The sequence below is a fragment of the Pocillopora damicornis genome, chromosome 6 (assembly GCF_964200805.1).
Source record: "Pocillopora damicornis chromosome 6, jaPocDami1.2, whole genome shotgun sequence".
Taxonomy (NCBI): Eukaryota; Metazoa; Cnidaria; class Anthozoa; order Scleractinia; family Pocilloporidae; genus Pocillopora; species Pocillopora damicornis.
The window spans coordinates 1,285,278-1,313,207 of NC_142675.1; the positions used below are offsets into that span (position 1 = coordinate 1,285,278).

At 38.2% G+C, this 27,930-nt stretch overlaps 1 protein-coding gene across 3 annotated transcripts; it reads left to right on the forward strand.

The window, feature by feature from the left end:
- Positions 1 to 136: 136 nt before the first annotated feature.
- Positions 137 to 27,160, forward strand: LOC113673097 (uncharacterized). Of its 3 annotated transcripts, XM_089209510.1 has the most exons (23): positions 142 to 396; positions 10,348 to 10,420; positions 12,834 to 12,943; positions 13,595 to 13,972; positions 15,716 to 15,976; positions 16,485 to 16,760; positions 17,321 to 17,605; positions 18,073 to 18,360; positions 18,799 to 19,110; positions 19,594 to 19,653; positions 19,920 to 19,988; positions 20,121 to 20,255; positions 20,863 to 20,902; positions 21,276 to 21,336; positions 21,925 to 22,375; positions 22,796 to 22,906; positions 23,475 to 23,662; positions 24,173 to 24,295; positions 24,488 to 24,558; positions 24,652 to 24,692; positions 26,433 to 26,529; positions 26,621 to 26,720; positions 26,968 to 27,160. In XM_089209510.1, the coding sequence occupies exons 3-23, from the start codon at positions 12,868 to 12,870 to the stop codon at positions 27,016 to 27,018; spliced, it is 3,474 nt and encodes a 1,157-aa protein (XP_089065636.1). In that variant the 5' UTR covers positions 142 to 396; positions 10,348 to 10,420; positions 12,834 to 12,867; the 3' UTR covers positions 27,019 to 27,160. The 3 variants fall into 3 exon arrangements, with proteins under 3 accessions (XP_027045258.2, XP_089065636.1, XP_089065637.1); XM_027189457.2 differs by lacking the exon at positions 10,348 to 10,420 and having other exon boundaries at positions 137 to 396; XM_089209511.1 differs by lacking the exons at positions 142 to 396; positions 10,348 to 10,420 and adding an exon at positions 12,091 to 12,227.
- Positions 27,161 to 27,930: the final 770 nt, after the last annotated feature.

Consider the following 27,930-nt stretch of genomic DNA (forward strand, 5'->3'; position numbering starts at 1 on the left):
AAGGGGTTTCAGCCATTTTGTTTTCCCTCGCAAGAACCTCGCGGGAACCTCGCGAGTTAGCACAACGGAGGCGTGACCGCGCATAAACAATAGATGAAATGTCGCCAGATACTCTGGCGCACCTCCAGCACCTCCCACTATGAGCAAATCACTCGCAACAACAACACGCGAAAATTTCAGTCGTACCTCACTGATTAATCCAGTCGTTTTTTCAAGGAAAAAAACGGTGTTTCGTTAGAAACTGCAACTGTGAAACGAAAGACTCCTTGTAAATTAGGCCAGAAGCTTGCAATATTGCGTTGGGAGCGTTTGCAATTTCAAACCTAAACCCAGATCTACAGTCGTGTGTTCGCAAGAGTCGACTGCGGTGAGCAGCTTGAAATGTGCTTCTTATAGGTGAGTTGTAATAATGTTACGCTATCATTTTCCATTGAAAAGGTACAATCGAGTAAGAGTTTACTTTGGGATCAATATGGTCTACCCCCGCCATACCCTTGGACGCTCAAAGAAGTTCGACTCATTTAAACTGCCATGTTGCGCATGAATATCACTCGTGTATACTCTTCCCACGTGAAGGTTTGTTGGGAATTTTAATTCACATTTCTTAAAGAATTACTAGCTCCATAGCAAGTTGAGCTTGTTTAGGAGGCCCAACTCCGGAAAGACTTTTGTAATTCCCTGTCTCGTCAAGTATGGTGCAATGCGCATTTCATATAATGAGTGTTTATCTTCGGGAAATGGATAAATTATTCAAGAAGTTCATGCTCTATAGAACATTAACACCTTCTGACTGTAGATGGTGATTATGTTACCCTTTTAACTTTGCGGTTTTGGTAAAGAATGAATATAAAAAAAAAAAGGAAACAACTTGGTGAGGTGTATTGTAACACGAGGAACTTGATCATCGCTCTACTTAAACTGATTACAACGCAAACGCAGCTTGTTTGTAAGGGGAGTTAGGAAGCTTACTTCCAATACCGGAAATTTCAAATATCGCGAGACGAAATATGTACAACTCCGTTCTTTATTCTTAAATGTGTGAACTAAACGGCGTCTGAGGAAATCCAGGCTGCCTGGAGTATCTCTCTCATTCGATCTATCTTCATAACACACTTGGACGTCTCTTGTGTACTGCCAGGGAAGGCTTGGTCTCTATCGTGGTCACCTTGTTAAGGATGTTAGCAGTGTCGGCGACTTGTCATTTTAAGCGAGAAGAGACATAAACGAAATACTATACTAAACTACCAATTAAGTCGTGACGTTCGTAGTCTATTGATCAATAGAAACAGCGCGTGTCAAGAATCAAGACCAAACAATCAAGGTCAAAAATAGAAGTAAACGTCTCCGTCAGCTACTATCAGTCAAAACACCCCTAAACAGGCATAAAGGTACTGTCTGTCCCCAAAAAGATCCTTTTAGCCAGCAATATCCTCAGTGTAGCACAGTTAAACCTCAATACGACAGGTAACGTTGAGTGACCTTCTCCTAATCCACTGTCCTGGAGAGGATAACAGACAGCGTAACAGAATACATCTAGAGTGTTCTGGAGATAAAATTTCCCTTCAAACAAATGGTCTGCTGACGACGTAATAAGATAAAAAAAACCCCACCAGCTCCACACAATCGAGCGATTAAAGAATAATATCTCACGTTACTTTGGTCAGATTCGGAAATAAGTGTAACTATACAATGATTTTTTCGGAGAATTATGTTTTTCACTCTGACCTTTTGTTTCAAGACCGTGTGAACTATATCAAGTGTCTTCTTAGTCCGTTTGTTTCATCTACCGCGTCAGGAAATGTCCTTTTTTTCGACTGAAGAACACTACATTTGGCAAAATTTACCATATGAAACAATTTCTGACTTAAAATGTACCTGATTTGTTGTATGTTCTTTTTACTACGTATTTCAGGGTGGATTAAGTTCTAGATTAGCAAGAAGATATCACAAACACATTTTTTACTGATTATGGAACATACCTTTCATAACCTTTTCAGTCGTCCAATTTTCCACATGACAAGTTTCAGCAAGATCATCATTTGATAGCCAATTATAATTTGCAGCTGTCAACTGCATACGACCCCGTTCAGGAGAACATTCTCTCTCATCTGTAACTTCCCACAGAGTGTGGTTTTTTGGGGTCTCGGAGTCTCAAAACATTGTACACGTAAACAGGATCGTTAACAGGTCGTTTTTTTGGATCGGAAGCCCGGAACAGGATGTGAAAATTGGCGGTGCGCGGTGTAACCCACATGTGTGGTAGATAAAAATTTTTAAAACTTCTTTTGGAGAACGCTTTATGAAAAATACTGATGTCGATACGCGATAATTTACACAACTTGACAGAGGAAAGCTCAATAAACGATATGACTATTCCCTTACTTAGAATGAGAGCCAACAGCTCTCAAGTTCCCTTCACCTCCAGAGCTTTGTTTTGCCCCCGTGGGACCCCTATAGGCAGTTAAACGCTTGAATATTGTATTTTACTGTTTCAAAATTCAAAGTAGACAAATTGCCTTTTAATTCGTTGTTTGTTTGGACAAGTGCTCTTTGTTAAAATGGATATTAGCGGAATTTTATTTGTTCTCGCGTCACTTTCACGCTGAATGGCAAAAAGGATAGATCTGTAAGGCTATCCTAACAAGACATTGGGTCATCAACAGGTAAGAAAATTTAATTAGAAAAGCAAAATAGTTTTAAGGAAGAAGTATAAATAATTTCACGACCAAATCAAAAAACGAATGAACTCTATCAGTATTTTTAAATGTTAATCCAAGCTTGGTCGAATAAATTCCATTGCAAAACATCAATTTTTAACTTGTACCTAAGTAAGAGATAAAAAACATCTTTATCTTTAGAAACAGTAACTAGTAGTATGACTTTCATATATTCACAGCCGTTTAGTAACAGATAAAATAAGCTTGAAGTTAAAAATAATCAGTTGAAATCAAGGAGGGTATCTGGCTGAGATGAGATATCACAAAAGTAGTTTGGAAAATAAGTACTTCCATAGTTAAAATTATCACTGAAACATTCAATCGAACTTTTCTCACTCAATTAATACCAAATGAAATTGAGAATCACTCTGATAATCCCTATTTTTAAAGACAAATCAAAAGCAGAAGCTTTCATTTGATAAACTGATTCCTTTTCTTCCGTGTTTTGGTAAAAATTTCAAGAAACTTGTGTGAAAGAGAACTGTAACATATATTGAAAACATAGCTAATACAGCTTTTATAAGAAACATTCCACTGACTTAGCAGGAAAGCAGCTTGTAACACTAATATTACAGTCAATTGATGACAATGAATATAGTGTTGGTGAGTTTCCAGATCTTGCCAAGGCATTTGATACAAAAAACCATGGATTCTGTGAACACAAAGAACTGTTTAACCATGGTGTACAGATTAAAGAACGAAGAGAAGCTAAATTGTGAAAAAATAAATCAGTTAACTCAGAGCCTAACAAGAAAACATGATGGTACCACAAGGATCAGTGATGGTACCATTCCTTTTCTACCTTCAACATTTTAAATGCCATTTACGAAAGTTTTAACACAACACATTTCATACTAATAAGACAAAAGAAAGATGAACAAAGAAAAGTTGTCAGCCAAAGTCAAGGGAATGCTAATTGGACAAGTGAACTGTATTAAATTTTTATATGTTGATAAGGAACTCTCAAGGAAATACCTCATCCATCAAATATCAACAAAAAGACCGAAAATGACAGGACAAATGGGCGAGGCCTCTTCAGGTGAAGACTCGCAGTGTGCAGTCGAAAAGTCGCGATCCACATCGGAAGTGATTACATCATTAGTCAAACGATGCAATGTCATGCAAGTGTTTTCATCGCCATTACCGACCGCCATTTTTTTTTTTACTACATTGAGTCTTAGTGATTAATTTATGAATCCCATTTGCAGAGGAAAATGAAATAATCCTTTGAAGATGATGAAAAAGCCTTAAACGTACGTCATGTCTTCACGTAATCATTGTAGTTTACATGCTACAAGCACATCCTACAGAAACTGTAAGATCACTATTTTCGCCTTAGGGTAATAGGGAACCAGATTTTCTGGCTCGAATTAACTCGTTCTCTCTGTCTCTTTGACTTGTTAAGCTGTTCCCATCCTTCCGCACCGTAAAGAACAAATTTTTTTTGTGGTAATCACGAAGCTTCCTACCTCCCAAGGTAAGGGGAGCTAATATATTGCGTGACGAATATAAACTTCGACAACTAAAGACACCCTTTTGAAGACGGTGTAGTCGGTCAGTATCTTAGGCAATTTAAGAAAGGGCTGAACAAAAATGACATCCAGTGTAGCGAAGCCTCCTTTGGTGTGTACTGATACACACGATGAACACAAGCAGAGCTAACTAACTGCATGAAGGAAGCAGAGGATGCTTATAGCGCGTAAAGTGAAAGAACGTTTAGGATGAAATATTCATGCCGTGGATAAACTAACGAAAACAGAACGTTTGAAGATTTTGCCAATGAATCCCCCCACATCTTGAAACCAAAGAGTAACCAAATACGTCGAGGTGTTCCCACTCTCTCTTGTAATGTTGGCCGTCACTAGACTGCAAACTTCTGTGACATCGAATTGTTCATTCGGCAATGCACAGGGGTGGTGACGGGAAAAATTTACGATTAGCAACATTTCCAATCCTTAAGACCGAGGTTTTAGTCACCTTTGGAATGTTTTCCAGTGGGAGCTTTGCGTTACAAACCAGAGAATGGCTTCGACTTTAAGTTCGATGACGACGAGGGTGAGGTGAATGATATCCATCATGAATGAGTGGAAGATCGAGACCCCAGTAGCGTGTGCGAAATCCATTTTGAGTCTAACTCAAGTAATAGCATGGCTTTCAGAGAGCTTGGTGCAAGGACTAAGTTTGACGCTCGACACGGTGGTTCTGGAAGGAAATGCCTTCAGTTATTTGGCACTGTGCAGTCTGCATCTCCAGTAAAGGTAGAACATTTTTCAGTGTTAATTTCTGAATGGTTGAAATGTTGTATGTGATTGGTGCACATATCCTCGTGCCGCCTTTTTATTCGACGAGATCGAAACTAACAACAACCGTTTATAAGTATATCATCCATAGTCTTCGGTGGCTTCCTCATGATATTTACCTCTTTAATGGTTGATTATGGTTAAAGCTTTGGGTGGAATCTAAAAGCGGCTAAGTCTACTTAGTATACAGAAATACTTATACACACCTTACTCCTTCGTGTAACACGGCCTCGCGTCGAAAACTTTGTCATGAAGTGTTTGAAGTAAGTAATTTACACGTGATCAAATGAGATCAATTACGGTCTACTGAACTTTTGCATTCGAAGCATCACTCTCAAATTGTAGAATCCAAAACTTATGAGGACAGCCTTTGAACTATTTGGACAAGAGCTGTAGTACAACTGTGCAAACCTGCATTGTAGGTGAATTGCGAATAACTAAAGTAATTATCAATTTCTAAAGTTACTTTGAAGGTTGGCATAAGCATAGTTCGATTTCGTTGAGTTGCATCACACGAATTTTTGGGGTTTGGATGAAGCTGCCTCAGTCTTTTAATTTGAAGTCCTACGAGAAGCCACGTGATCTACTAACCAATTACACACAAGTGATGGGAAAACGTGGCTCTTTTATGCAGTAGTACCTCTAAGAACCAAAAACAAAAACATATAGGCAGAGGGTTTGCGATTACCTTGGCACGCGCAGGAGCCCATGAGCACATGTTTAGGACACTCTGGCGCTATTTACTCCAGAAGTAAAGCTGAAAGCGTTGTTTTTACAACAACTAGAGCCACTTATGGGATTCTTAATAGACACTCTGGGTGTGGTAAGCTCTTACTATTGTATTCAGTCAGTGCATCCCTCTACCCAATTTAATTGTTCTTGGCTCGATCTTAAGAAGTTCCCCTTATGGATTTGCTATCGATGGTACATCGGTGGATTGACCTCACCGCATTTTAGCATCCTCTCTTCCTTCTTGTCGTGCGCAAAATCTAATTGCGTGATACAGCTGAGTTTTACAAATTTTTTCTTGTCTAACACTGGGAAACATGAAATTTGACATCGGTCAGATAACTTATTCAAACAATTTCTCATATAACTGTTGGACAAAGTTCAAGGCGGCACATTAAATAAGTTATCTTTGAGATGGGCGTTTCACGGAGTAATCACCCAAATTACTTATTGGCACTATCAAAGTAAACTAGATAGGTAAGCAGTTGCTATTAATTATTTTTCCTACCTTCAATTTCGATGCTTGTCACTGCAGTTTTCTTCTCTTAATGGTTAGGTGAAGGAGAGACATACGTCTTCGTCAAATAACCAAAATAGCTTCGTTCCGGATTATTTCTAGTCGGAAGCGATAGTTATCGAAAGCAGGCCTTGTCTTTCCCTTGTTGTTAAAAAGTAGCTAGGTCGAAATGCATGGCTTTGCATTAACCCAGTCAGTTTCTGGTGGGAATGCCTTGTGGTTTCGTTGGATATCAAATATTTGTTATGACGCTTTCGTACTCCAAAAATTACGATTAACTCAAGAAGTAACGAAGGCTGAGAATTTTTTAGTATTTCAATATGGAATATTTCTCGAAGTTGATTGCGTTTTCCTTGTTTGTTTATTTACATACTTATGAACAAAATTTCCTTGTCTATGACCATAAGAATTTTAGGTTCAAGGTACGCTAATGAGCTTTTAGTTTGACTCGGATAGTAGCAGTTGTGGCCTCCTCGGAAAACTGTTTTACAAAACAGCAAAGAAGCTGCACTTTTCAAACTATAAAAAACAATTTTCTGACCAAAAAAAAAATAAAAACTTATCTAATCGAATAATGCTGCTGTGAAAATTTGCAGAACACTCTAGAAAATTGCAGCAGAAAAGTAGCATTTTTGTAAACAAAGTGTGCCTTCAGCTTCGCTGCTGATTCTTCTACCTTGAGTTCACTCGTGAAGGTATAAATAGCTCCCCCATGGCGAAATTCTGTGTGACGAAGTAACATTGATTGGTAACCAAGAAAAGGTAAAACTCATAAACAAAATCTTTTCCACTGGTTATTATCGTAGGACAAATGGACTAAGAAAAGATCGAATCACCCTGAAGGATTTAAACATTTACTGACCATTACTTGATTTATTTCTCCATCATAATAGCATACACGAAAAATGCATTTTTAATATGAATGAATAGGGAGGAAAAAGGCAAGAGATAGATTAGCTAATACCATGCTCTGATGAATACATACATGTAAGATAAATCTCAAGTTAGTGGATGGTAAAAATATAAAGGATAAACAAAACCGAACAGAAAATAACCATAATTACAAAATGAAATGAGAGAAGAAATCGACATAATTATGATACAAGTGATACCTCTTCACGCTACAAATTAAAACAAATTTTAAATAAATGAGCAGTAGAGGCAAGTATGAGCAACAAAAGCAGCATGATTTGCACCACCCAAACGCTTTTATGGCGACAGATAATTTTTAAAAAGACATATTTTTCTAACTTTTTGCTAGAGGGGAAAGATAATTCCAGAACTATCATCCAATTATAGTATAGTTGAATTTCCTGATTTTAGTTCAAAAGAGATGTATATTTGTTCAGAAGACATTCTGCGAGTAGTATACTTACGTTTCTCTCTTAATTAACTCAAGTTTAAATTACAGGGCTTGGTATCACATTGGTAAACATGGAAAAACCAATAAGCATAAAGTTTTTACGGAATTTCCTGTGATAAATTCATCTAAAATTGAAGTTTTATATTTAATGTAATTATAATTGTAGTTATCTGTTAAGAATGAAGCAATGTTAGTAATAATGTCGTGTTAACAAAGCAGTGATATAACGTAATATACCACTGTATTTAATCTATCATTCTAAGGTAATGTGATGTTGTAATTTTATGTCTTTGTTATGTAAATCACGATATTCGACTTATAATAAGAATAAAATAAATATGAGTTTTACCATGTCTAGAAATTTTTAATGTGATTTTATATAATTCACGATATTCAAATAACAGTAAGTATAAAAAAGGGATAAAGTTTCACAATGTCCGGAAATTCAAAAATAATGAAGTGTTATATTGGCACGAAGAGGAACATTATTAATTACCTTTATTAACCTTATTTTGAAGCCTTAAAACCTTAGATAGAGGACTAAATGATAATTAGCTCATAATGTAGATCCATATTTCAAATAAGAATAAATACGAGTGTAATAAATGCAAAGTAAAGATTCTCTAGCTCGATATTTCTTGACTTTTGTTATGATATGTATATTTTCATTGATCTTCGGACAAACGTACTTCATATGATCATTCCATGATGAATAAGAACTAACAATTACACCAATATATTTAAACATTAACTCGTTGCCCGCTCAGAGTGACTAACATATAATTTCATCCCCAAATCAAACATAAAGCTCACGAAAATAAGAGAAATGATCAACACCTTAAAAAAAAAAAAACTCCTGATTGTTAGACAAATTCTCCTTGCCAGTGCCTTAGGATTTGTATAGAGAAAGTGCATGCTGATGTTAGAGCATAAAGGGCGTAAAGAAAAATCTAAGGGATCACCAGATAATGTTATTAGTGGGTAGAGTTTAAAGTTGAATTCCTGCCTTGGATGGGAAATGATGTATTCAGTTCTGCTCGGATTTAGTGCTGACGGTATTTGCTCAAAGCCAGTTATATCTATTGTTGGTTTATCCCTTTACGCACCTCACACCTTAATTGCTTCCGGGAAAAGGAAACACCAAAGTCATGAGGCTAAACAATTCAGGAACAGAAGCGTTTGAGGTTTGTGAACATATAAAGCACTGATTGCAAATGAACGAAACAAATAGTCCAAAAGCAGCTAGCCTCTCTAGAAGAAGCTACTAGCAATTTACATGAAGGAAATATATTAAGGGATTGACAAAATGCACAATTAAAAACTCATCAAAGGATCTTCAAGACCATATCTTATCCTCTCTTGCGTTTCTCTTTTCTCTTCATACGGGTACGTTCCTGTTTTTCAGCACCATACATATCTTATTAGCGTTATGCAATGTACACACCCTGCCACTTAGGCTTCACCGAGGGTGGTCCACGCCATAAAGTATACGCGAGCTTTTATTTAGCTCCATGATCAACAGTTAAGACGTGATGGCGTGTATCGTTATTTGATATAAAACATTGTCTCGGTTAACTGGCAGGTCTTCACTGCCCTTTGACCTTTCACGATTGGGATCTCGCCCAGTTGCCTCGTGCCAAATGATTATTATCCACGTGATCTTTGGGTTGAACCAGATGTAGACACTTCGCATACATCAAACAAGTTTCCCGTATCACTGCAGCACTTGGTTACAGAGCTAAGAGATGACCTTGAGGTCCACGGTTGTAATTTTCTCGTTTTGAAGTCTCGTGCTGAAGCTATAGCGTTTAAATAGGAACGTTTTTATTGCTTTAACTTCGTCCGTGCCTTCTTTGAGCACCAGCTTAAAGTCGTATGAGATGCGAATTTCTAAGGTTACGCGCACACTGGGAGAGAAAAACCAAATGAAAGCGAACCTGTTGTATACTTTATGAGAGCTGTAAGTTGGAAGGAAATATCGCGTTGGTAATGCTGCGATTTAAAAATAGTCCTTGTATCATTACTAGCCATGCTGCTTATCCAACGGATTAGCTGTTGCGCTGCAAAATATGTGAAAGGCTGTCATTAGGTCTATACCAATTTCTCTCTATCCCGGACCAAGCCAACACACCAAGTTAACTTTAATCATGTCAAGTTTAATTTGCCAAGTGGTGCACCCTAATGAATTTCGAAAACTAAAGGTTTGGTGAAAGAGCTGGGTTCTTCAAGCCCAAGATATTTTACCGAAGGGTATTTATCCAGATGATTATGTTTAAAAGAGGGGGTCACGAGTCGAGTACTCTCTCCGAAAAGTCGTGGAATTGTTTGTACAGTAAATAGCGGCACACGCACGTTGTTCATCAGGAAAAGAATTTTGAGCGCATGTAATCATTTCTGAATCCTTTTGCCTCCCGATCTGATAAATTCAACAAGGATACAGACTAAAGATATTGATGCAAAACTGATTTTTCCAATTTAGGCGTCTTGGATGCCATCCTTGGTGGTCTTTAAAAATAATTCTTGTCCACTCGTTTTTCGTGAGCCACTTCTAGTGGTTGGGATGTATTAAGTACGTACTTTCGTGATAATTGTCGGTTAAGCATTCGGGCCATTTGTTTATACTAAACTTAAATGGGAAAGTGTAAGGTTTGAGGTTTGACATTTGTAAGATTAACCATTTGAGATTCTTTATGAACGTTGAACAAAGTTCGATCTTTTCAGACTTAAGGGTTCAGTTTGGCATGAGCGTCGGGTTCCTCTGAGAAATAACTGCGAGGGATTCTTTAACAAGAAGGTAGGCTGCTGTAGGCAATATTTCATTGTCCTGTCATTGGCTATTTGCACATACTTAGTTTTAAAATCCACTGTTTCGTTATTAATTTGATTGTGTTCGCAAAAAGTGGAGGCATGGACGTTAGTGTTCCTTGCTTCCTTCTGTTTAATTCATTACATACACATGTCACTGAAGCCAAAAGTCAAGACCTAGAGGAGAAACGAGCCTAATGTTGGAGTCGTTTCAAAGCTTTAATTCTTGCAACTGCAAGTAATCCGTTGGTATTTCTGTTTTATGATCATTTCAACACGTGTAAGCGTCTACACGTGTCTCGTTCGATCCTCCATGAATCACTGATGAGTCCTGGCAAGTCGAAGGATTTTTTTTTTAACCGTTGTTCAACCAATTGGGAGACAATCTGACTAACAATAGGAAAAGTCTTGTATCTTTGGACACAAAAGCTCTTTTTTCATCATATAACTGAGAAAGAGAGAAATTTCCTTATTTCCAAATTAACTGTAATTTAAAGTAACAATAGCTATACGTGAATTTCGTAAAATACTTTGAAGCCTCACTAGAAAAGATAGAAAGTTTTGGGTGCAACATAGGAGTTTGAATTTAGCAAGACGTGCATGAAGAACTTTTTGATATTTAATTTTAAACAAAAGACACAAAGAGCATTTGTTGTTTCAGGGTGGGCAAAATAGAACTGAAGAAATCTGCGGAGTTTAAATTCAGTAAAATTAGACACAACAAACTTTTCAGCTTGAGTTAAGAATGAAAAATTCACAAAGAAAATCTGGTGTCTGCGAGCTTTTCAAACTTTCCTCCATACCTGGGGGAGATGGCAAGCGGCTTAAAGATTTGGGAAAATTAATCGCAAATTTAAGGCGAGGTATAACTTATTTCTTAACTGTTACGCTGGACGATACACGAATATGCTAAATATCAGCCTAAAATGAAAATAGCTTTCTCAGAAGTAAATTGATGGGAGCCACAGGGGGCGGTGATGCACATGTATCCTCATATGCTTGGACTATCTCAAGCTTACAGTCAGTTGGTCACGGTTATCATCAGCTTATCGAGGCACTGCCCATCCTTCCATATTTATAAGAGACACCTATAGAGAGGTAGTGAGTAAAAGATTCGAATCAGACATTTGGTTGCGAGCAATGCACATATTAAAAACTTGAAGTTTGCGCTGAAGGTGGTGAGATTTAGCCTAAGCTATTCAGCATCTATTTGGTTTGGCTCTCGCATCATGGGTGGAGAAGTTTGTTGCCATGATGTTTTCCTTGTCGAGCGAACTAATCGCTCCACAAGGCAATTGAAAGTACGAATCAAATCCCTCAAGAATCAGTTTTGAAAGAACAAAACTTCTAGTTTCCTTTCTTTAACGATCCTTGCAATTATTCTCTTCTCACTGGCTTTGTTGATAAAAGTAATTTGATCAAAAGTCTTTTATTCAGTTTTATATTGTTCATTGTATTTTCCAACACTTGACGGACGTGACACGCAAAGCTTGTTCATGAAACAGGTTTTCGCCTGCCGAAACTTGCCTGACTTTTTTTTCTGACAGAGAACGTGTTGAAGTGAACGAGCCTACATAAGGGTGCTAACAGTAAATAACAGACTTGAAAGTCATTCTAATCGTCTTAGCCCCATGTGGTAGCGTTAAGATGCATTGTATGGCAAGTTCGCAGTCAAAGGTTAATCACGGAACCTTTTCTAAATCATATCAAACTGTGTTTCCTTTGTTCAAATCTTGAGTCTATTGTGGATCCGTGGATCTCGTAGAGGCAGCCCTTAAAAGTCAATTTAAACTAATGTAAGTCATTACCTTGGTGGTTGTAGGAAGTGTGGGGATTTTTTTCGACGTGCAAAATATACCTTCAGGAGACTTCATTATATCTTTGCTGTTAGATAGAAAAAGATACACAGGACGCAATCATTTTCCCCCGCAAAAAAAGAAGAATAGCGAAGGATGGAGAAAATGGATTCGAATCACTGTAGTCTTTTTTTCTAGGTGCACAAACTGTAAAGCAGTTACTTCAAGCAGTTCTGGGCTCGGTTCATCAAATTTAATCCAAGGCCCCAACGGACATAAAAGCAAAATTTTAAGCGAAATGTTCCTTACGGTGTTTGCACGGAAGACTAAATACTGAGAATTTAAGGATACTTGCATTAAATCGAGTGCTAAAGTGCAAAGCCATGTTTCCTCTAAAAATCCGCTTCTAAGACTTAGCCGTGCAACTTGTCTGAGAAGATTAGATTGTTATACCTGTATACATCTTTGCCTGCATTTTACAATCATGCTTCAATCATTCAATCAAGCTCAAGTTAACTCAAGCATCCAACGTGGGCTTGAACAATTGATAGTTTAAACCGTCTGCTTATGCGCTAATGGTTTATGTTTTTCATTCCTTATTTGCAGCCTGGAATGGTTTTAGTTACTACCAGACTACCACATGATGTCTTTACTTGTTCAACTTATCCCAGTTTTGGCTTTCTACCTCAGTCTTCACTTGTCATGCACCGCTGGTCGTGAGTATACCTGGAATGTCCTTTTTAAAATAATTAAGTAACGAACAAGTTTGAGTAGGCTGAGAAATAGAAGCAAGATAGAAACCCTAATCCTTTTTAAGCATGAAGCTGCTGGGGATGAATAGAATAGAAATAGACTAGAGGATATGGTTGCCAAAAAAACAAGTCAGAAAAAAACACACAAAAGAAACCCTCCCCATGAAGCGATAAAAGGAATTCACAAATCTAGAGCAAACTTAATGGTACCCACAGATAGCTTCATAATTTCACTTCAAAATGCATGAATATGATAGACAGAGTAACGTTACTTTTTATCCTTGATGGCGTCTCATGGGCTCAGCCTCGCATCGTAAGCCTATCCTCATTACACACGTGAGTTGACAATAAGTAAGTCTTTCTACGGATCGCTGACAGAAGGGAATTATTCAACCCTTGTTAATTTTCCTCGCGCAACTGACCTTGTTCTTTCACGGGGTTACCCCCTCCCCTCTTTTCTTAAGCGGAGTGGCACTTGAGCAAATGGTCAATCATTTTATCCGCTCGTGCCAAGAAAAATGATCAAGTAAAAAGGGTTATCTCAAGTCGAGACAACTTGGAAAATGGCAATCTTATAGTTGTTTTGACTATCTTTAATTATTCGTGACTTTTCAGTGTCGTTTACGAAGAAACCTCAAACCTTAGTATTGGCAAGTTTGGGCTCTGACGTCACTTTTCGCTGGGATTTTACCTATGGTAATGTGGGCGTCTTGAATAACTCCACGACTGTCATTTGGGGAAAGGAGTCCTACGATTACATTGTGAACAAATACATAACAGTTACATCGCCAGGAAATTGGAAGGCGAACAAGGACCAAGTTTCCTCGTCCATTACATCCAGGCTTCATTGGAATGGAAATTTCAATCAAAACGAAAGTGTACAAATGTTTACTTTACGAAATGTGATCAAATCAGATCAAATGAAATATGCTTGCAAGGTGTCTATGGGTCATACTGAGAAGATGAGTGCCTCAGTAGAACTCCTCGTTCGAGGTAAGTAAATTGACTTAATTTCAAACTAAACATTTAGGTTCTTGTAAATGAATGATTTTCAACTGAGGTCCTTGAAACCAAAACTAAGGGATCCGAGTGTTTTAAAATTAAAATTCGACAAATCTTTAAATACCAAATGTCAATACAGCAGATATGTCCTTACAAGCTGTTATGTTTGAGCTCTCCCTTCTCTACAGATGCTTGACCTCTTTTGTCGAAAGTAAATCATTAAGGGAGTGAAATAACGTCAAACCAACACTTGCACCTCAGTCTGCAAGCCATAATTTATGAATTTTGATCTCCTTTTTAACTCGTGAATTGCGCGCATGCGCAAGAGCGAGTTATAGATACGATGTGGGGAATGGAATTCGCTCGCTCGCTCGCTCGCTCGCTCGATTGGTCGATTCCTGTAAACTTTTTTTAGATTTTAGGCTTTTGAGTGCATTTTATAGTTTTTGGCGAGCAATAAACAGACGAAATGGCGACCTTTTTTGCTAAGAATAGTGGTGGGGTGAAAAAGAAGCCAATGATAATCTTTAAAGGGTTTTTTTTTTCGTTTTAGTTTCAACAAGCGGCGCCAGTGACTGGCAGGCATGCAAGGATTCACACTGAAATAACAGAACAACCTTCGTTTTTCATAAAATTGTAATTTACAATCCTTGAACTTGAAAACAATCCGAAGATTCATTGAAAATATCACTTACTGCGAAGCGCTCGGAGTTTACAGATGTTCAAAAGCTTTTTCTGTTATAGCGTGAGATTGAGGACAAAATTGATCATTACGTTTCGTCGCGTGTGTTTTTCCTGTGTGAAGCAACAAAAGATGCCGGCGACTGACGAAATAACAAGTTAACACGAAAATCAGATAACACCTAAACAAACAATTTTAGCTACCGATTTCAGTGAATTTTTCAAGAAAAATTTTCTTTTAAGTTTTTAGGACAATTTGAAGATTCAACATACATACAACGTACTAAAATGCGAAAGTTACACACCACGAAATTGATAACTACGCCTGAAATGAAATTCTATCTTGTTATTGATTATACGTTGCCTAGCACGTGACTTAAATCTACCCAGGCGGAGATCCAAAATGACGGTGGCAGGCTTGGCTTAATTATATCACTCAAAACTCGTTCCCGTTTGTCTCATTTGATAAAGAGGGAATCGTTAATGTTTTTATTAAGACAGTATTGCCTTGATTTTCTAATATTTACAACGAAAGACAGTAAATTTCACTTTTCACCCACATTTACTTCCAACCTTTTCTTTTGAACCAGAAACAAAAATGATAGACGTTTAAAACACATGATATCATCCACCTTGTCAAATGCAATAGCAGAATCATTTCAATTGTAATCCCTTCTTATCCCAACGTTACTTTGTTTCTTTGCTACATTAGCGAACACTGAACTACTGCTCGTACTCTAGATATGACAATCAACCACAAAATTCCCTAAACCAGATAACATTAAACATAATCTAAAAAATCACGTGTCAATTCACGAGTTTGCTCACAGAGCACTTTGATTTGAATGGGTGTTGAGCACCTTTTGGTTGTAATTTACCGCTCGTTCAAACTCAACAACGAGACGGGTTCCAGCCAATCACTTCATGCATTATCTATCATGGAATAGTTGCGAACAGTGTAGCCGATCGGATTGCAGCTTTTTTTTTTGATAGACGGTGATGGATTTATTAGTTATTTAAACTGATATTCTATACCCTTTAATTCATCATCAGTTCCACCAAAAATCATCACAAAACCAAACGCGACAGTCGACGTGGAAGATGGGGAGAGGATCGACTTAGAGTGTGAAGCAACAGGTGATCCACCTCTCTCCATCATATGGAAAAACAATGGTAAAGTATTAAAGCGTGGAAACACAAGTACTGTTTTACAGATTCCCAATGTGCGACTTAAAGATGCTGGCACCTACACCTGCAATGCAACAAACCAAGTTGGATCTGATTTTCATCGAGTTAAAATGCGAGTTATACGATGTAAGTAAATGAAGATGTCTGTTGTATAATATTGATTTCCTTTTTTATTCAGTTTCAATCACAGTGGTGCCTTTTTAGAGTGTTACATCTCCTTAGGTGGACACCTCCGTCATGTCCAATAACTTTTGCCTTCAGTGAAGGGTAACCTCTCAAAAGAGGAGCTCTTTTCTTTATTGCTTGAGTGTTTCGCATGAATGCAATTTTTATTGGAATTATTTTCTCAAATGCTTTTTATCAATGTATGAATAAAAAATATCCAGGATGTCAACTTAAACCAACGTTTACATATTTTTCAGATTAGGGGTTTGCTTAAAACTTGTTGACATTTATGGACGACACAAAATCCCTTACCAGCTAACGAGAATGAAATAGCAATCATACCTTTATGGTCAGGATTCATTTAGACTTGCAATAAGCTAATTACCTGTACTCATTGCCTCAAAATAAAACCCAACATAGTTTCCTTTCGATGGTATCTTTGAAAGTTCCTCTTTTTACCAATATGCAGATAGACCTCACATCAACAAAACAGCTTCAACAAGTCCTTTTATAAAATCATGGCTCAATCACAATACAACCCTACATTGTGTATTTTATGCCAATCCTGCGGCGAAATTTACGTGGTTTAAAAATGGCCGACAGATCTTGAACGGAGTGCATTCGACGCATGACGGTAGCACGTTGACGCTGACACCGAAAACTGTGGGCGACTTCGGTTTGTACACGTGTAATGCATCTAACAGCAAAGGACCTGCGTGGTATAACATCACGGTGGAACAACTTTGTAAGTACAAAATAACTGCAACTCCATTTTGATGTTTTCTATTCCGTGCGCTTTTGCAGTATTTACTAAAAACCCTGATCGTGTTTTTGGAGGTATATTCAGATAAAACGTAACTCAGTGGCACTGAAATCGTCTTTTTTTCAGGTGATATAGCTCACGGGTCCGGAAACTCTTCAAATTCTCAGACTTTTGACAAAAATGGATGCCCAAAGATAACAAAGTTACTAAAGTTGTGTTTTTCAAACTCAATACCCAAAGATCAATGTCCTTAAAACTGCTTTTCTTGCCTATTAAGATGAAGCTTAAGCTCTAATAATAACGGATAAAAAACTAATATTTTTCAACACTGTAACAGTGTTGCTTGATTAAAGGGGCCCAAAGGGGATTCACTGAAACGATAATTAAAATTTATTCCCTCTTGCCCTTTGAAAAAAGCATTTAATAAAACTGAGAAGTAATTTTAGCAAGGGTACTAAAATCATGTTCGGGTCTGAGTTAAATCTTGCTCACTATGGTATGAACGATTGAATGAAACACTGTTAACCCGTGCAATATTTCAGATCCACCTGGCCCTCCTGTGGTACATAAAATTTCGCGGAACGTGTTGGAATTCAACGTCACGTGGAAAAAATCGATTAAAAATGGAGGCAGTGTCATACTGGACTTTATGATAACATTACTGCATGCAAATGGAAGTATGGTGAGGCGACAGAACGCAATTAAAGAAACCTCATTCCACCTCAAACATCTGAGGCAAAACAGAACATACATAGTCATATTACAAGCAAGAAACATCGTTGGTTATGGAGAGTCAAAAAATATCACAGTTACAACGCTTGAAGCAGGTGAAAACTAGTTACTTATTGCCAGAAGGTTTTAGCCAATGTGTTCAGTCAGTCTGTCAGTCAGTCAGACAGACAGACAGACAGACAGAGAGGAAAACAGGGATGTGGGAGATATAAGCCACTTTTTCAGCAAGTCAGAGTGTGTGTCTACCTCTCTGTTTTTCTGTCGGAGAGTCAGATGTTAAATCAGCCACTCTATCGGATCGTCAGTCCATCAGTCAGTCAGTCAGTCCATAGTCTGAGCAGTGAAACAATTATTCAGTCATCCATATGATAGGGTCAGGAGGTTAGAATGATCAGACCATCCCTTATGCATAAAAACAGTCAGCTGGTTTGTCTGACGGTCGGCCATTCAGAAAGACATGAAAAGGGGCAAGTGACAGTTATTCCAAGCCAAAGAGAACGACCGTGATTAACTATTCATCTAGTACTTGAGTAACGAGACTAAACAAATATTTTCTTCATAGACTTACCTGGTCCACCAGTCATAAAAGCTGCAAGGCCAGGAGTGCTCTCTTTGAACATATCTTGGTACTCCCCAAATGGAGACAACAACATCGAGGTATTGGGCTACAGAATAAAAGTCCTGGATGGCATCACCAAAAAATCAATAAAGCAATATGCAAGTATCCCAACAACGTCATTCATTATTAAAAATCTGAAGAAAAACAGTTCATATGTGGTTGAGATTCAGGGGAGGAATGAGGTCGGTTACGGAAAGACAGCTAAAATCAGTGGGACCACTCTTCCTCAAGGTAACCATTGAGTTGCTTCGATTCAATAATGTAACTTTCTCCTTAAATTCTAAGTCTTCTGATTGGTTTCAGAAATTGCTTGAAATTGAGAAAAATTTTGGTGAGGTTTTTAATTTGTCTCAAATCTTTAACCCATGTTCTGGGCCATTACTAACATATTTGGCAACGAAAAACAAGGGGAGTCATTCAATTTTCATTAAATACAAACCAGGTTTTATGTTACATTGCCGGAAAGTTTTGACCACCTATCGCTCTTGTTTTAATATCTTTGTGAAGAACTTGTGATAAAGGCTAAGAATTTGGCCGGAATGGGGTGACATCATAATTTAGACTCAAGAAGTTTTCAAATTTGAATTCTTTCGGTATCCTTAAAATACCTGACAGGTGCATTTTACAAGACTTTACTTTTAACATTTTTTCCCCCTCTCTCTGTTATAGGACCTCCTGATTCACCTTCAATATCAAACCTTACCGTTCATGGAAATAACTGCTCATTGCAATGGACGGAGCCATACAATGGAAAAAGCCCGATCACGATGTATACTATACATGTCTGGAAAATCATAGTTTATTTGAATGGTTCACTTTTCTGGAAAAAAATCAAAACCTGGAATACCACAAAGACACTTTCTCTCATGCTCAACCTTGAATGGAATCAAAATTATACAGTTGCAGTTTCAGCGTGGAACAAATACGGTAAAGGCTCCTCTTCGATAAAAGAACGTTGTGAGATTGGACAAGATCCTCAAGGTAGCGACTGTCTTTTGTCGTTATATGATCAGTTCTGTGTCAAACTGAGTAGACACGCTGTAGTTTAACGCAAGAAATATCAAATAATCTCATCTCTAACTCATTGAAAAATCCATTAGAGCACATTAAATGAGCACAAAATAGGGGTCTAAAAATCTGATCTTTTTATCCAAGGGTTTTCTCAAACAAATTTTTAAACCATCTAAAATCAACTAAATTGAAATCAATTTTCATCCGTTTTCTCCTATATTTAGACAAAGACGAAATTTTAAACTGGCTATGAACGTAGTCACCAATACAAGAATGACGTTGTACTTTAAAGTGGATGTTTTTTTTTATTTTTCGGTGTTTGGAGACACTGCAAAACTCTCCTGTTTATATAGCAGCGTCCTCATTGCCACCTTAAGAGTACCTTTCTTAGAGTAAGTTTATGTAGAGTTCAATTAGTAACATTTTATTTCTGTGTTTTTCAAATTTATGTAGTAATACGCTCAACTACTGTAACGAGGACTACTAATGCTCCTACTGCCATTCACACACAAGGTAAGTGTCCTGTATCACATAAAAAGAAAAGCTTTAGAATTAATCATCTTGCCAACGTGCAACATTCCAAAGAATTTGTGTTGTTTATGATAAGCCTTTTGCGCTGCTTCTACCGAGTCTTTTTTCTTATTGCAGTACTACAAATTCATCCGGCCTTCTTCTTTACTATGCAGTTATGTTTCTGTGTTTGCCTTGTAAGAAGAGACTCTTTTTAAAGTGATTCTTAGTCAGTATCTTTTCTGATTGAGGGAATTTAATGGTTTTAGATGCAGAAGCAACATCCCATGAGGGTACAAGAGGGGCTTCAACCATGGCTTCTACAACTGAGTCAGAAGGTAAGTAATTGGTAATATTTCCCTTTCGACTCTATCTGTAGTTTATGGAAGTTATATGATTGTCAACTTGAGAACCTTTGATGGGAATACTTTGTGGAAGTTTTCAAATTTGTTGCAATTTTTTTTTAACAGAAACTATGGAAACCAGTAACACTGCGGTTAAAGGCAGTCCAATCAAGTTTGATCACCTCCTTCTGATATGGATTGCAATATTGGCACTGATAGTAGCATGCCTTGTATTCCTGCTTTGGAAAGCCACACAAGAGAGTAAGATATTGTATAGATAAGGGAAAACGCATAGTTATAAAAACTTTGACAAAGCCTTGTGTTGCGGGAACGTATTTGTGAAAAAGAGTCGGTGTACTAGTGAAAGTGGCATTTTCCCACGAATGTGGCGACAGGTCCGAACCACATCTCATGTGCGCTGAGATTTTTCTTGATTTTTGATGATTCTCCAATAGTTTTCAAGGGTCCATCTACAAACTCAGTTCTTCAAATTTCTACTAGTCCTGGAATAAATTGAAGCAGAATTTCCTCTTTATTTATATCTGAAAAACAAGAAACATCAAAATATTTTGTACACTGCCATCTTCACTTGTTCTTAAAAGACGTTGTTAAAATATCAAAGATGGCCGTACTGAAACCCATTATGTATATAGAGGAAGAGAGAATTGTTCATAAAGGGCCGAACTGTTTGGTTTTAAGTAATGGAGACTCGTTGACGTCTGCTCTCTCTCTTACTGAATCGAGAAGAGGTGTGAGTTAACTTTTTTATGTCAGAAAGTTAGTAGCAACAGGGCGATGGGGTTTAAGCCACTCCATGCAAGTAGTCGAAAGTTCATGCATTTTCTTCTACTTTCTTTCCCTTTGTTAGTAAGAAAATGCAGATATCAAAGAAAAACAGACCATCTCACGTAAGTTCTTTATTGTTTACATACTCTTCGTTGAGCTTTCATTAGCTTCAAAGTTAAAGCATCACGATGGAAATACTGACGCATTGCAGTATTCTTGGTCTCAAAATGTTCATCTTAAGGAGAAAATGGTTGAAAAAGTGATCCAACCAAATTTGCGTAGCTTGCATAGCACAAAGGAATAGATTAGGGAAATGACCAGTGACAATAGCAGCACACTGTTATCCGGATTTAAGGGCTGATTTCGAGTCCTAGCCAAGTCATTGCATTGCATCTTTCTACCTAAGTGTGTTTATGGGTACAAGTAAACCTTATGATTTGCTGGGTCTTAATTGCAATGGTGTATTTTTGTACTAAATGTTTGCTAAATTTACAGGGAGAGGGAATTGGGCAATGCCTCTTCAATATCTACAGCGGAAGAACCGAAAGAACTGACGGTAAATATTGCTTTTATAATACCAAAGGGGTTACTAAAGAGCCCACTTAGAGATTATTTTATGGAGTAAGGGCGCATAAGTACCTATCTAGGTAAGTTAGCAATAAGTAAGAAGATAACTAGAGTTAAAATATATGCTCTGGAACCTTATGAAAATAAAACAGTATAAAAAGAGACAATTTTTTAGCTATCTTCGTTTTTATTTTGCGTACCAAAATTATAAATGGATAGATCATCTTAAAATATTTAAAGAGTTGGTTCTGTATGAGATGGTCTGGTAAACATCGCAGTTCGGAGAAATAAAATATACCAATTTGAATATCGAAAGATCTGTAGCTGGAGGTTGTTTTCAGGTCTCAAGGGAAATCTTTTTACGCATGGCCTTATTATGATGATGATGATGACTACCAAGGTGAGAATGATGACGGTGAGAACCGTAATCAAGTCGCACCTACTCTCGCCTTAGTCGACTTTCCCCTCGCAAAAGTTGACTTTCCCCCTCGGAGATGGACTTTCCCCTCAGTCAGTGTAGACTTCTCCCTCGGCATGATAACGGTGATGATGAAGAAAATGATGATATCCATTGCAGGTTCAAAACCAGTATGAGAGCATAGAAATTTTAGAGGTACATTATAATGGTGGATATTCCTCAGAAGAGTCGAAAAACGTTGAAGAGAGTGCACCCGTGACTCATCACTATCATGTCCCTGGAGGTCCTTCAGAATATAACCATTTGCACGAAACATCTGGTTCTCCTCGATCGAAAAAATCCAAAAATGGAAGAAACAAACAGAGACAAGAAATTGGGGAATATTCGCATCTTTCTCGAGGTGAATCACCAGTCAAAGAGCGTAACCGGCCACATTTACCTAATGTAACATTTCTTGTTTCTCCGCGGCGTCACTGGGAAATCTCAAGGGACAGAATAAGGATTGAATCTACCATCGGTCGTGGAGAGTTTGGACTTGTTAAGATGGGTCATGCTCTGGATGTTACCAATGACGGAGGATGGAGCGTCGTCGCAATAAAAACATTGAAAGGTAAGAGAAAGAGTCATTCAAGTGCATATATTATTTCTGGTTATCTATTCTGGCTGTTGCGCTCTGAACTCTGAATCCACGGGCCCTGGCTCGAGACCTTACCGGCTGATTGTGCTTTGTTGTTCAACAAACTTGTTTATCGCAGTCCCTCGCTCCAATCAGGTTTGGTAACACCAACCAGCAACCGGCAGAAATTCTGCAGTTAAAATGACACAATTTAACAGGCTGTCCAGGAGTAGTAAAGATACATGTGGTTGCTTGAAGCAGGGAAAGCCATTTTCATTGGGTATATGAGTAAAGAACCCTTCAACCTGTGAGATTAAACCCCCAACGGTTGACCCACACTACGGTATAACGAGGGTTACTTATCTTTGCTCTAAATTGATCGATGGGTCTTTATTTATTAATTCATTTTGCCAGACAATGCAAGTGAATCACATCTCAAAGACTTGCTATCTGAACTCAAGGTCATGAGAGAACTCTCGCCACATAAACACGTGGTACAACTTCTGGCTTGCATTACAAAATCAGGTGAGGAAATCATCACTCATTAACTGTTTACACCATAACATCAGTATACATATTCTTCACATTGTTCTCAGCACACATGTTAAGGTGTTGATAAGGATAATTTCTTAAAAATCAAGAGTTTATTTTGTGATCGTGACCTTGTGTGACTCAGGGGTCATACTGTAGGGAGAAATTAGATGCTTGGTCACCAACTTTTGCTGAGTGAAAGCAGGCAAACTGTAAGAAACGCTTGAAAACGCGAGACAAAATAATGATGGGTTGTTTTGAATCTGATTGGTTGGGAAAATAGTGCATGTTTCCTGGACCAATTCTAGAGCGAAGTTAAGCAAAATCAAAGCAATCATGGATTACTTTCTACACTCCATTGACAACTGTTCTATAAAATGCTTATCACACATGACTTTGGAGTATTCGTTAGCTCACCAACAAGAGCTCTAAAACTCAGTGGTTGAGCATCAAGGGGTAGAATTGGAACTCGCTGGTGTTCGAATCTTCCTAAGGTTTAGATTTCTCCATATTCCCCACCTTTAACAAGGGTTTGAAATACTTCTTATTGTTTGATTATCAGAGCCTCTGTGTGTGATCACAGAATTTGCACCTTATGGAGACCTACTGGGCTTCTTGAGGAAGAAACGAGGCTTCAAAGACGATTACTACAATATACAACAGCTTCCTAACGTACGACTTACCTCACGACAGCTTATGACGTTTGCGTGGCAGATTGCTGATGGAATGGCGCATCTTAGCGCAGCGAAGGTAACTAACTGGCTCATTATGGTAGCAGATATAAAATGGTTCTTCTAGCCTGGTAGCTCACCACTTTCTGCATCTCATGTAACATGAAGCAGCCCTCCTCCCAACTATTTTTTGAGTTTACCCGAGGATCTTGCTGGTAACTTTTTTTGAAATCCTTTCAATTGTACAATCAGAGGTTTTCTTCCGATTCAGAGATTCTCTCTTCTACCGACTGAAATTGAACTCTAGCTGTGAAATTGGATATAGAAACTGTGAGATTGTAAAAAGGATGTGAAGGGAGAGGCAGACACCTATAAGCGGAGTAGGAAACAATTACACTTGAGGCTTTTGCTACTGATCAAGGTCTCTTGCCCAAGAGGAGAACGAAATAAACCTTCTGAGGCTTGCAGGCGTCCATTTTCGACCCGGGTCCCTGCCAACTGACTACCCGCCTTGCCTTATTGACCGAGTTTATCAAATAACCTACAAAGCCTAGTGTTATTTACAGCTAGTATACTTCTTCACACTTAGATTATTCATCGTGACCTGGCAGCTAGGAATGTCCTGTTGGGAGAGAATTTGACGTGTAAAGTTACAGACTTTGGGATGGCGCGAAACATCCATGAAAGGGGCATGTACCAAAAAAGCTCTGAGGTAAGTAATATGCGTAGGCGTGAAGTCTAATGTTTCATTTATAGCATTCAAGAGATCTCATTTAAACAAGAGTGATATGGATCGTGCTTGTTTCATTTATCACAAGTAGCGTTCATGAGAATATAAGACCTTAACACCAAATTAGAATAGCCAGATTATTATTTCTTGATGTCGTCCACAATCCTTTTTCAGGGACGCCTACCAGTGAAATGGACAGCTTTGGAGGCGTTAGAACATGGACAATATACAACAAAAAGCGACGTGTGAGTTTTACATTTTTACGATTTTTTGGATTAAATTGTGAACAATTGAACATCACAGTGACCTTTTGGTTTTTCTTTTTACTTCTTTATCAGATGGAGCTTTGGGGTGCTTCTCTTTGAAATAGTCACTATTGGTAAGATTATATTCAGTTTGAGTTTAGGAAATTGTTAAAGCACTTTCTTTGCTTCTACATCCTTTTCTTTTCTTTTTTTTTTTTTGGAATCTTTTCTTTTGCTAAATGAGGTTAATTCATTCACTCCCTCACTGAAACACTCATTTATTGTTTTTACTGATTTTTCCATCCATCTATCCATTTATTCTTTAATTTTTCAAGATTTACCATTCCATCCATCCCTCTACCTATTCTTCCTTCCGTTCGTCAATTGACATATCCATTCTTCCAATCATCCATTCATTCATCGTTCCACACATTTATTCCTCCGTCCATCCTTCCTTACCTTCGTCCATCCAACCATCTATCCTTCCTTAAATCCGTCAATCCCTCCATCTCCACATCCATCCATCCATCCATCTATCCATTCTTCACTCCCTCAATCCTTCCGTCCATCCTTCCATCCTTCCATCCATACATCCATCTCTCCATCCACTTATCCATTCATCCTTCAATCCTTCATCCTTCCATCGATCCATCCTTCTTTTCATCCCTCCATGTATCCTTCCATACAATCATCCATTCATTCCGAAATCCGTCAATCCTTCCATTCATCAATCCATCTTTAAATCCGTCAGTCCTTCCATCTCCTTATCCATCCATCCATTTTTTAATCCTTCAACCCTTCCATCCATCCATTCATCTATCCATCCTTCCATCCATACATCCATCCATCTCTCTATCCATCCATCCTCCTTCCATCCACTCATGCTTCCTTCCATTCATCCGTCCATCCATCCATCTATCAATCCATCAACCCTTCAGCCCAGCAATCCATCCTTCAATCCTTCCATCCTTCCATCCATCCATCTATCCATCCCTTCCATCCATCCATCCATCCATCTATCCATCCATCCTCCTTCCATCCACTCATGCTTCCTCCCATTCATCCGTCCATCCATCCATCTATCAATCCATCAACCCTTCAGCCCAGCAATCCATCCTTCAATCCTTCAATCCTTCCATCCATCCATCTATCCATCCTTCCATCCTTCCATCCATCCATCCATCCATCCATCCACCTATCCATTCATCCTCCTTCCATCCACTCATGCTTCCTTCCATTCATCCGTCCATCCATCCATCTATCAATCCATCAACCCTTCAGCCCAGCAATCCATCCTTCAATCCTTCAATCCTTCCATCCATCCATCCATACTTCCGTCCTTCCTCCCATCCCCCCTTTCATCCTTCCATCCATACATCCATTCATCCCATCCATTCTTCCACCCATCCATTCATTCATCGTTGCACACACCCATCCCATCATCCATCCTTCCATCCATTACTCCATCCTTTCATTTCCCCATCTATCCATCCTTTCATCTCCCCATCCATCCCTCCATCCATCTATCCATCCATCCATTCATTCTTGCATTTATTTATCCATTTGTTCATCCACTAATCCATCCCTCCATCCATCCTTCAATCCTCAATCCTTCCATTGAACCATCCTTCTTTTCATCCCTCCGTCCTTCCATCCATTCGTCCGTCCATCCATCCAACTATTCATTTATTTGTCCATCTATCCATTCATTAATCATCCATTCATGTTCGCTTGTTGGTCCATGCATTTAGTCGTCTATTTTAATTTAGTTAATTTCTTCATTGATAAAATCGATCATTCCGTTCATTTCTCCATATGTTTATTAATAACTCTTTTAATACTAAATGGTGATAAACGTTTGTTGTCATCAATAGGTGGCCGCCCATATCCAGGCATGGACGTGGTAGAGCTGGTGGAGAAATTACGAAGAGGTTACAGAATGGAAAAGCCGCAGCATTTAGACGAAAAAGTGTGAGTAAAAATCCCTCAAATTGGTCTAAGTGAACTAAGATAAATAGGTGTGATGAATTGCCTGTTTATGCTGCGGATGTTTCTATTTCAGATATGACCTAATGCTTTCTTGTTGGAATGAAGATCCCGAAAAACGATTGACGTTTTCACAACTTTACAGGGCTCTAAAGCAACTGGATGGGGAGATTGAGGTAAACTGTACACAAAAACTCATAGCGATTTTTGTCGATCATTTCCGGCCCAGCTGACAAAAACGATTTGCGCAGTTGTAAGCCCGCACCCTAGCTTCAACACATTTAGCTTGAATTATTCAAACACAATTTTATACGCGACCCGACGGGTTTCTCCGATTAAATCAGACTCTCTTGAATGTTTTGTGTTGTTTGGTTCCTTTGTTTAAAATCTGATTCATGAAGAATAATTCCTTCACTATTCCAGGACTGCATCAACCTGACGACATACAATGGAAGAGTGTACGAGAACGTTTAATGCCGCTGAGATAGAAACTGGCTTTGTTTTATCACTGGTGCAAGAAATCGCAGATCACAAAACTCCTGTTTGAAATGCAGTCAATGGTGCTGCCTTGTTAAATATTGACAGAACACGAACTCCCCTCTAGAAAATAAGAAAACCGAGAACATTACGGTAAAAAATGTAGTTCATTGTATCACTGAGGAGATGAAGAAAATTATCCATGGGAAGGACATTAAAACAAAATCAGTACCTTGTAGGCAAAAGTGTTTATCTTGTCTGGCATTTATAATTTTTTTCTTGACTGATAACGAGTCTTGACTTGAGTTCAACTGTAGTATGCAACCTCAAAAGTCTTTGTTATAAGAGCAACTTTTAATTGAGTGTCGATAAAAATCTTGGACTGCACATGTCTTGCCTCAGTACCATCCACGATTGTTGTAGGAAACTTTCACCTCCTTCGTAGCCAACCAGTTGCTTAGCTGAAAGGAATCACGAACTGCCGCTACCCGTTTCACTGCGCTTGGGGTGACCGGAGCTATTTGGGCAGCTTCGCGTAGTATTTATCTTTGATTTGATTTATCATCTCGATCTCGTTATTTTTGTTTTTACGACACTCAATCGGAAACAGCTCTGAATCAGGCGTTTGATTCGATCTGTCTACGAGACATCTAATTTATATTATTTCAATTTCCAAGAAATTTGTACTCGTCTGTAAAAAATTAAATTAATTTTGTAAACTTGTTTAAGCTTCGATAGCTTTAAGTGACCTATATTTAACACCCTAAGAGTTTCAATGAACTTTCCTATCAGATATCGTAGGAAGAGCTGGCTGATAAAATGTCCGTTAGGAAGTATAGATTTATATTGATGATGAAACCTCGACAAGCGCACAATGATAGACCATTTCACAAAAATGTACGCCCAACT